The sequence below is a fragment of the Aythya marila genome, assembly GCF_965140915.1.
Source record: "Aythya marila genome assembly, chromosome: 2".
Classification (NCBI taxonomy): Eukaryota; Metazoa; Chordata; class Aves; order Anseriformes; family Anatidae; genus Aythya; species Aythya marila.
The window spans coordinates 63,585,917-63,597,439 of record NC_139043.1 but is presented as its reverse complement, the minus strand read 5'-3'; the positions used below and the strand labels follow the sequence as shown (position 1 = coordinate 63,597,439).

The window sequence follows — 11,523 nt, the reverse complement described above, 5'->3', positions numbered from 1 at the left end:
TCCCATGGGTAGGGGGTTGTAGGAAGAGTAACTGTGTTGTCCTCTGAGGTGCTCAGAGTCTCCTTTTGGAGGGGGATATATATTCCTGCAGCTCAGCAGGCAGGCCAGCTGCCACTCCCTCATGCCTGAAAAATGCACTCTACTGGGCCTTTTGTCCTCACCTCAAATGAAATACTGTACTGTAACTACGTGCATTATTTCATTCAGCACACAGCTTCAGGATTTCTGATGAAAGGGCCACAATGAACTGCATGAATCTTTGCCCTAGAGCATGTTAAATTAGTGTGTACTAATCAAGTTTGGAAATGTACCCCAGCAGTTTCATAGCAACCTCTTATTCTACATCTGGTGCTGTTTTAATGAGGATAATGGCTTTCAAAAGAGACCATGGGTCACTAAGACTGTCAGAAGAGACTGGATCAACAAATGCCAGAAGTTTTAGTTTATTGTAGGAGAAAGGATTAAGTACAGAAGTCAGCAGTGAGAGGTGGGCCTGGATGGCCTTTCTGGTGGTTCACAGGGACTGCTTCCTAGATTGCAACCTTTGCCCCTTCTGCTTAAAGGAAGGAAATGTTCAGACATACTTTAAAAGTCTTCAAAACTCAGTTAATCTGTTCATGTGCGTAAATGCAGATGTGAAGATTAAATCTGTATGTGACCAAGCCCATGCTGTACATGCAGTCTCCTGGAAGGTTAACTAACAGAGACTTCAATATCCTTACACTCAGGGGCTTCTAACTTTTTGAGTGGCATCTGGGTGATGTTTTTTTAAATCTTTATTTCCCACAGTTAAGTATCAGTTGAAGATTTCACTACATGCCTTTCTGCCATGTGGGAAAGCATTGCAGCTAACCTCAGGCACCAGCTTGTGACAAATGTGATGCAAGAGCCATTCTGAGGCCTCTCATCTGTCTGGATTTTGGGACACTGACAATTGCTTCTAAGCCAAGGCTGCTCACACTGTTGGTCACCTGAATGTGTTTCAGAGATGCCTTGTTCACATTTTGTTACAGCTTACCTCTAGACTGGATTGTTGTATTTTTTCCTACAAGCTTCATGAAAGAGCCTGTTGGCATGACCTGGTAAATGGCAGTACTTTCACAGTGTGCAGCATGGCTTTAGGCAGCAAAATCTGGCCCTAATACTTGAGTTAAGCAAACTGTTAAAATAGGAACTGAACCAAAGGCCCAGATCTCCTCCCAAAACTCAAACTAAACCTGTTTTGAGGTTCAGGGATGTTTGGATAACTTTAAATAAAACAATGTTGTATTTCTACACATCCTGCTTTCAGCTAAGCCTCCAAGCAGAAATACAAAAAAAAAGTATGGCAGGCAGATCTATATTTGCACTGTTTCTGGCCCAGCTGAAACCAGGAAGCACTCGAAAACTCACAAAAACAGCTTTGTCTGACAGGCTATCCAACCCTGAGGTCCTGTTACTGTTACCTACTATAATGTATCTCATATAAATACCAATTTATTATAAATTTTCTACCATAATAATTGTGATTAAAAATATCTCCAGACTACTAGACATAAGAAAGCCTCATTTTTACTTACTGTAACAGCACAGTATATATCTACTTTAAAGTCATTTTATGTTCATTCTAACTGAATCGTTGGTATAGTCACATAAAGACAAAATGTTTCTTGAGGTACATGACAACAAAGTGCAGCAAATGGTAACAAATCAGGCCCAAGCATTTTGTGCATCGTATTTGGTTCATGGCTAATTTACAAGAAGTAATCAAAAAAATCTGTAATTTGTCATTTTTGACAACTCTCTTTATTAAATTTTCAGAGCATAAAGACAAAGACAACAGCATTGTTTTAGAGGTACATATTTAGCCATATAAAATCACCCTGGATGTCACTGCAACATTTTTAAAGCATTTCTGTGTAACAGACTTCTAATTCATTTTTAAAGGAACATCTAATATTATTGCTAGAAATTATATCATTGTCAGCAAAATGTAATATAAGCACTCTGATTACTCAGCTGTCTTGTCTACCACAACAAAGTAATCCCAAACAATATGGTACCACAGCTTCATGTTTGCAAGCCATATTTATTATGTCTTCCAGATTCCAGCAAAAAACAGATATTAAGAAATACATGTTAATCATTGCCCTAATGAGAACAATATGCAGTTGGTTTTTAGGTTGTCACAAAATACAGAAGACCGGTACAGACTAAATGCATCTTAAGTTCAAGGAAACACCCTCCTTTTTCCCACTAGCACATTTCAGTTAATGGTCTTTTCTGAGAGAAAATTTTTAATGAACTATCTAAATTTTAGTGTATATGTTTTCACTAGGCACAAGGCTAAAAAACAAGCCTGACCACAACTGTAAAAGGAAAATAGCCATGGTATTACTTGCATATGTATAAAAAGCTATGAGCTTATAAAGCACTAAAAGCCTGCCCAGCATCTCTCTTCCAGAGATGGTGAAAGCCTTTAGTTTTCCTCAGTTATGGTACTATCAGACAGTAGTAAGTTGTGTATCCTATTTATGCAAGACTTCCTATCATTGTCAACTTGGATAATTTTTCCTCACTAAAAGGTGCCCTGGAAAAGCGCACTGTTTGTGGGGAAGAGTCCAGCAGCCTCTAAGGAAGAAGCAGAACTTGGTAGCTCTGCCCAAAACCACACTAAACCTCCCAGTGTTGCACTATTTTCAGCTAGACAACTTCTGGAACAAACTACTACCCAGCACGTGCAAGAGGACAGGAACCTGGCTTTAAATATGCAAAGTAAAGGATGTAAAGGATGCATAAAATGCATGCCTAGACTTATAGAATGGAATAATTAATTTCATTTTATAAATGCACAAAATCCATCACCATTCCATGCTTCTGATGACCTGCAGGTGCATGCAGATTTGGTCTGAATTTGTTAAAGCAAAATATGTGCACCTCTTGCACTATTTTGGTTATTTATTTCCCTTACAGAAACTTTCACTCTGCCCACCAGAAAAGGATGTGGAGATGACAAGGTTTGAAATGCTGACTGAACAGCAAATATGGTAGTTATCAATAGAGGAGGTGCAAAATAAAGCAAGATTGGCACTTCAGCTTAGATCTCAGTGCCTTCCCATCACACCATACATAAGACATCTAAAACCTTTCTCTCCAATTTCTCCTTCCATCTCCTTGCACTGGTCAGCTTTGTCTTTCCCAACATTGTGAGGCACTATCTGAATACTAATTTAGGCTTTCCTAATTATGTACTAAGAACACTTTTTTCCACTTCTGTATGGAATTACAATGGTATTTCCATACTTTTTGAGTATACAAAGACTTTTGAAAATATTTACAAAATATTAAAGCCATTTAGAGTGCAGTATCTCTCAATCTTTTTGCATAGGTTAAAACTAGTATTACCTCAAAAAAATGAGTGCTAAAATAAAATATCATTGAAAAATGTCTAATTGTACCCTTCTGGAATACTTCACCAAAAGTGTAGTAAATGCAAGAAAACTTTGGCTTATTTTTTGGGGTTGTCCCTCTCCCTCTTTCCCTTCCTTTCATGCCCTTCTCCCAAGAAACAGAAAAGGATTTTTTTGCATGTCAGCCAGCATTATGTGAATAGAACTACTCTAGCAGAAAGCAAAAAATCATCTCAGACATCAGGCAACAAAACCAAGGGAATGGACTTCCATACTTTTGATGTACATTGTACAAAATGGAATATTTTTTGGTCTTACCCAGGACATATTTCCCCTTCTCTCGAGTCCCCAGAAGTAACAACAAAATCTAGCTTTTTCTTCATGATGTTACCATTATTGCAGTCTGCTTATGCTTTGTCTTCTTGAAAAAATAAATAATAAAACCTTTGCAAAAGGAAAATCAGCCATAGTTTAAATAAATAGTATCTATAAATATTATCTTAGTGGTAACTATATAGTACTTCTAGTGCATCACTGAACAGATTAACATGATGAAAGAGATCTTTTGTGTTACATATTTTATTCAGTTAAATGTTTATGTTCTCTTTCAAGTGAAAACTTACAATTCTGCAAAAGAGCAACAATAAGCTTGAAAAATCAGGCTAGACGTCAGCAGTGGACTATTAATAACCATCCTCCTGGCTATATTTGTTTGCCCGGGGCAGCCAGTTTCCATAATCAGCATTCATCTTTCATTCTCCTTGTCTGAGCTGTCTGGCAGGTGCTGGGTGGGGTAAACACTGATGGGTCAGCAATACCTAGCTGTAGATCAAAAAACCGAGTGGAGGTTGTCACGCTGTAGTTCTTTGTATAGGTTTCCTGTACTGGGTAACAGTCTTTGACTGTATAAACGCCAACCCAAGATTCCACTGAAACAAAGCAGAAATTTGACTATTTTAGATGACAAGCATGAATGAAAGTGTCACAATGATGTTAGATTGGCCGTATCTCAAGCAAAACCTACAGGCTGGAACTGCCCATATTTCTTGATCGGGCCTATCTTTCTGACAATCTTAATGAAGAATTGAGAAACAATTTAACAGATCCTGAAGAAATTTTGGAAAATCCAGTGGTACTTGCAGTGAAATAGATTGACCTGTGCTATCCTACAGGCCAATAGTAGCTAAGCAATTTTAGGTTTCTATGCAGTCTGCTTACCATGGCAGCATTCCCTATCAGAGGATGCGTGGCAATACAAGAAAGGCCACAAAGCTAGCATAATTTGAACACCACAGTGATCTTAAACCTTAACATTTTGGTGTTGAGCACATTTCAAATCATGCTACCAACACCTTTCAAGTTTACCTCTTTTGAAGGAATGTCACTTCTGCTTAGTCACAAATTTAGTTGTTTTGCACAAATCCGATCTTTTCTAACCTTTCATGCTACTTTTATGTCAGCACTTATTCGCTTCACCATCAAACCAATGTAATGCTCAGTGAGTTGTTCTCCTAGAAAGCAAATTTTGGTGCCTCCAGCTTGGGTAGCATGGGGACAAATTGTTTTACATTCTGCTTTTAAGAAGTTGAAAGGTATGAATACTGAGAACTTGTGGTCCACATTGTTGGGCCTCAACACAGTCTTCAACACTCTAAAATACTGAGCTCCTACAACTATTTAAGACATTCAGTTCCTTCCTGTGCCTGGTTCTGCACCCACCTACACAATGAATTGCTTGTCTTCTGCTGTGGTTACATCCTGCCTTCACAGCCATCTGAAATCTTAAGCACCATTTGTATACTGATGATACTCACCACATTTTAATTTAAATAAACATGATGCTTTTTCTGTCATATTGTCACAAGCACTGGAGTTTATCTTGGAAGAACAGTAATATTTCCAAATAAAACTCCTCTCTCACCCATCTCTTAACTCATTCCTTCTGTCTACAAGCATCTGCTCATAACATCAGTATCATGGTAACTATAAACTTTTGTAATTCCAATTCCCCTCAAACATTTCTACTGGGTCACTCATTACTTCAAGAATGCACTTAATGCTGATCTCCTCCATGTATGTGATGTAGCAAGTCTGTCCATTTTTTTAAAAGAAATCAGTTTAATTCCATGCGCTTATCTCAAGAGTTGTTCTGTCACTCTTTTCCACCCTTGTCCTTTGCTATCACCTCTATCTACTTCTGTTTCTGCAGTTTCCTTTGAACACACTTCACTTTTAAAACCTCACTTTAAAATTTATTTATCACATACACCCCCCTTCTGTGATCTTTCTTTACCCCTTCCATCATACAGCACTTCATCCAATTGTTTCATGTATTTCAGATCTCTTGATAGCAGAAACTCATGAGGTTAAAATATGGTTCCTCCGAGTACCATCTGTATGAAATTTTTCTAGTCACAAGGAGGCTTATTTTCTCTCACTCAGCAGCAATCAAACATACTTATTTTCTATCCTTCCAGTACATTTCATATAGTGTACCACAATGGCATTATTGGAAACAGACAAGTTCTGACATGAAATGTCTGTGCAGTATCTAAAAAAAAAAAAAAGAAAAGGTGTCAAACTAAGCAATATTTGAACATACTTCTCCGGGTCATCCTAATATACCAAAAACATCCTGATCTCAATGAGTTTGGTTTTGATTTTCCAGTAATGGAGGGTTCTTTTCCTCAACAAGTCATTTATCAGAATTTTGAATAAAAAAATAAGGTAAAATATAATGCTACCAAGGTATTATGTATCTCTGCTATAATCTTCACAATTTTAACAATTATAATTTCTAGAATCCAAACTAGTATTGTCTGAAAGGTAGATGGGCAGACAAATTTAAGACTTTTTTTTTTTCAGAATGATCATACAGAAAAGCACTGGAAATACAAAATACTACAGGATAAAAATCACACATCATTAACTGAAGGTATCTGGATATTAAGTTCCATAAAAGTTTCCAAAATACTGGATCAGAAAAACAAAATTCTTGGACTGGGTGATAATTTGTCTCTTGTAGAATACCAGAGGATATAGTGACCTAGTTATAGAGGTCTAATGACCTTATCCTTCATTTTCTTTCTACTTTTATTCAAGAAAGAAATATTTTCCCCTGCCAAAATGCTCAGGTTCATAACCAGCCCATATATTAGGTGGCTATAACCATAAGTATTGCATTAGCTGAATAATGCCATAAACTTCATGGCTTTTTTTACATTATTTTTATAGTTGTCTGGGTCATCTCTAAACCATAGATGAAACTGAAGCCAATTTGCTAATAAATTGCTATGCATCCAAAAGCTAACATACTCTACCTTGGAAAATTCAGCCTACTTTCTTTTACGATGCAGGTGTTCAGCTGCCAAGTGCAGAACTAAGCCTCAGGAGCAGATGTTTCTTACTAGCATTGTGGATAACAAAACTTAGGTGCATATTTACAATGTCCATTGCTGCAGAGCCATGTTTTGGATGTATTTTATGACAATATTAAATATTAGAATGCAGACACACTTTGATACCTGTTTTGCTTCTATTATGCCTTTTACCAGAGATACAATGAATGCTAGTTTGTGTTTCTAATTATATTACTGATTCTTCTATGGATAAATTTTGCATACAGGCTGCTGGATTCAGATGCAAAATAATGCTCTTCCGTGCCAAAATCTGTATGGTACAGAATAAAATGCAAACAAGTCCCTTGGACATATTTGATCCTACTTAGATACAAAACATTTTCTTAATAAAATAAATTTGATAATAAAACAATATGCTGTACATAGGGGATATTTATTATGTCTTCCAACAAACTTCATAGAAATATGGAAGGCTGGGGTGAAACATGAACAATTTTACTTTTCCCTGGGTAGCAGAGACAGTGATTATTATTAAGATGAAACAAAAGTATGCACATACATTTCCTGGCTGGTTTTCTGTCAGACCATTCCTGTACCATAATTTGATCTCCAGGTCCCCCAATGTAGTACTGATCTTCATATGTTGAATTGGCGGGGATATCATACGGATCCCATGGCTCTGTCAGAGCAATCTTCGAACAAAGCTTTGTAACTTGCTCAATCTGAAACATCACTGCATCTTTATAGAGCAATATATACTCAAAGAATCTGAAACATAATAATAAAAAAAAAGTTAATGTAGATAATCTTTTCCTATACTAAACAAGAAGCACTGCTGATAGATAAGCTTGCCTTTGACTTTCAGTATAAGACCATTTTCACTTGCTTTTAACTTTGCCAAAACTTTGAGAAAGGCTAACCAGTTGGGCTGAAATTTCCCATGCTGGAAATTCGTCTCAGCTGACTCTTTCCAAAATAAATAAATCAGGCTGAACCGGCTCAGCCATTTCTGAGAACAACAGAACAACTTTTCTGAGAACAACTGAGAGAAAAACATCTTATTATTACCAGTTTTGTTTTGTTTTTTAATAACCTTTTCATTAAAAAGCTCTAATGCCTCCATGTTTTGGAGAAGAACTTGAAATTTGGCAGGAGAGAAGTTTTTACAAGAAGTTGCCCGTATTTGGCTGAGTTATAAGCCTTTTGAAAAAATCTGTTTGCATAGGCTGAATGAATGTGGTAGAGCCTTTCTTTGTGCTGGTTAGATGTGGTATTTGCCACTCTCAAAGATGCTCCTCAATGGAAACACAAGTAGCTTAGTGTGATATGCTGCTGAAGCAGAGAACACGTGGTTCCAAATGCAGAACTGAGAAGCTCTCCCTCCTAATGGCAAAGTTTCTCTTTGGAAGTCACCAGACCCACGGCAGTAATTAAAGCAGGAAGGAGAGGAGAGAAAAAAATAAGGCAGGGATAAGAAGAGGTGTGGAGATCAGTGAAATTGAGAGGCCAGAAGGTGAGGTCAACAAAATCAGTTGATTTAAAACTGATCCTTTATATTTAGAGTATAATACATTTAGAGTGACAAAGCCCTGCTCTGAGGGGGAGATGGTAAACATCTTCATGAACCTTTCCATTTACTTCATAGTTACGATAGTTGCTTCTACCACAAATACAGTGACTTCACCTATAAAAGAAAGTGATATCATCCTTACCTTATAATGAGATAAAAACAGAGAGAAATTGAAATTATCACAAACATCAACTGATTTTGAATATGCAACCAAAAATGCAAAAGGCTTAACTTTCCAGGGTACTTAACATTACCTATCACACAATGAGTTGTTCAAAGCACAATTCAGAGCATTCTCAGGAGTGCTCTGTACCTTTGGCCAAGGAGAGTCAGGATCCACACTCTAAATCCCCTAGAACTGTACATTCATAATTAGAAGCATCCCATGAATATCTCAGCTGAAATATTTGGCTACAGTCTACTATCATTCAGTGACTCTAGAGAAAAGAAAAGGATGGGATTAATTCCCTGGCACAGCTTCATCTTGTCCATATGTAATAGTGTCTCCTTCCATCTGCAATTCCTTGCCCTTGTCTTTTCAGGGGAAAGTAAAGTTTACATAAAACAGAGTTGACATCAAAACAATTGAAAATGTTAATTATTGAACTGTACAACTACATTAGATAGGAATCACTTCACTTAAAAGCATGTCAGCAACAGTGCAGAGCATACTACTGAAGAACTACCTGATTCCTTATATAAATCAAAGCCTGTTATCACATAAGCACATCCATAATTTTTACATCATACTCAGTCTAGAGAACACAGTCACAAGAACAATAACATACACTGATTTTTGTTTGCAGCCAGACTGTAATGACTCAACTACTGTTCAGCTGGTGGCCTGTTCACTCCCATGAAAGCAGGATACGGAATGCCTTACAGATTAGCCTAACAACATTTAAAATATTTGAATGACAATGCAGTCATTTTGTGAAAGGACAAAACCCCAATGTTAATTAAGCAGTACAAGCTACTGGAAATATAATGTACACATTTGCATTTATTTTTTAGTTTAAATCTTCAATTAAAACGTATCTCCTATGATTTTCTTTTTTTTATATATATATATTTTTAAACATTTATTTCCCACATTTTCTTTTTCCTTATCATTTCCTTTAGAAATTATTTCATGGAGCCAGTATCTTTTGTTCTAAATTTTGTAACCTGAGAATTGACGTAGTTGCATGAGGGAGACATACCGCCTTTACACAAGTGAAGCAGTAGTTCAAACCTCAATCTGACAAATGCAAACATTTAATTTCCAGCTCATGAATAGCCACTGTGGCTTCAGTAAGATGACCTCAGTACTTGCAGAAGTAGGGCCACAATCCAAAGAAGCCTAGTCTTGAATTTGCCTCTTGCATGCAGATGGCAACATGTGTGTAAAAACACGTTTTTATACCCCATCCTATGCCTCATGCACTTTGTACACTATGCCCTTACTAAGACTCTCTCATGCTCCGTAATGCTCTCTTTGTCTGGGCCTGAAAATGGATAAATTTGGTGAGAAAAAAGTCATTAGACTTGAGACCATGCTATCTGCTCTTCTTCAGGTGCCTCTGCACTGAGTCCTGCCAAAAAATGCCCAGTGCTCTTCCCAGTTGTAATTTCTGAAGCATGCAAGTCAGCATGCCATCCAACATATCTGCACTACCCGTGGTGTCTACTTCTACACTTCCACAGGATTCTCTCAATTCTCAAGTCTAGAAGGAAGCTGGCTGCCTAATTGCCTTTGTAATGAGACAGAGGAGCAGAAGTGCTGGTATCAGCATGCATGACATATTGAAGCACATCAGACAAGATCATTTGCTAGAGAGAAGCAAAATAATGGTCTGAGGCTGAGACAGGGTGAAAGAAATTCCTTGTGCTCTAAAACTGGCTCTGCATCATTTCACTCTGTGGCTTTGGACAAGCAACTTACAGTACCGGAGCCTTAAGATTCCATTCCTCTTACTCCTTACTTTTTGATTGCTGTAACACCAAAGAGCCACTACTCAAGAGATCAAGAATCAGTTGTGCTAGGCATTGTATTAACAAAGAACAGAAACACAATTCAGAAAACAATGGAACAATAGCTCTTGTAAAACAGATGTTCCTTTCCTGCAAAGACATATGGGGTTTTATGTGTCCGGTATTTTAACCTGTTGACTCAGTTTTCCCAGCTGCAGTTATTGTGTCCTTAAAACTCCCACTCACATTAGCCAGGATTTATACTACCTAGTAATTATTATGAAGCAATTGAAAAAATGGAAGCAAAATTTTATGCATTATTTGTATCAGAACCGTTGTATTGCTCAGCAGGGAACAGTATTTGATATTTATAATATCAAGTTGAGCTCACTGCAATTATTCCAAAGCTAACTTTGCCTTCTTTTTTTAAGATTAACTGAATGTGTGGAACATCTGTCTGCCAATGTTGTATTATTTAATTCTTTACCATCTCTATTTGTAAAAAGATGCTTTTAAACACTCTGAAAGAAGTTAGAAACACTTCTAACTAGATGAAATTCCACTAGAAATATCCCAAACAAATCCCCTGTTCTTGTGAACATAGGTACAAATCTGTAATTCTAGTTATCTTATACCCTCTTGATAACATTGCCCACAACATTTTTGTGACAATACTGCTTTCTATGGAGTTGTTATCCAAGAAAGATGTACTGAGTGAATGGGAACCTCTAGTAGAAGGATGACTAACAAATATCATCTTCTCATCTCTTCAGGTTAAGAAACTTTTCAAAGGAGCAGAACTGCTAAGCAGACATTCGGACAGTTGATAAACACTCTTCAGGTCAAGAACATTCGTCTGCTTTTGGAAAGCTCTGGCTAGCTCACTTAAAGACTGAGAAGCATTCGTGTTTCAGTATATTTCTGGGAAATCTTTTCCTCTTTCCCATGAAGTTTCGGTAATTTCAGACTTCTGTTTTTCTTCTGGTGTATCAGACCTCTACAACAACAGTAATTTACCATATTTGATCTCACATGTTTGGCAGTGATGCTGGATTATGGTATACTGTATAAATATAGTATTGTGCAAATACATGTGACAGCAAATGTAATCTGATATTGTGTAAAAGCAGTATTTTTTAGACTGACTTAAATCATTCACAGATTGTAAAAGCCTTTTTTATTTTCAAGATGACCAAGCCCTCTGTATCAGGTATGTAATTAGCAAGGTATCTGAGGAACTCTGACAGTATTA

The 11,523-nt window shown here is 37.0% G+C and overlaps 1 protein-coding gene across 1 annotated transcript in view; it reads right to left on the bottom strand.

The window, feature by feature from the left end:
- Positions 1 to 1,782: 1,782 nt before the first annotated feature.
- The window catches only part of EPDR1 (ependymin related 1), a gene marked incomplete at its 5' end in the record, with an annotated part of 36,589 nt that continues 26,848 nt past the window's right edge, over positions 1,783 to 11,523 (bottom strand). The window contains 2 exons of the mRNA XM_082755354.1: positions 1,783 to 4,318; positions 7,308 to 7,516. Of these exons, the coding sequence (XP_082611480.1) occupies positions 4,128 to 4,318; positions 7,308 to 7,516 (400 nt within the window). The 3' untranslated portion in view covers positions 1,783 to 4,127. The remainder of the gene's footprint in view (positions 4,319 to 7,307; positions 7,517 to 11,523) is intronic.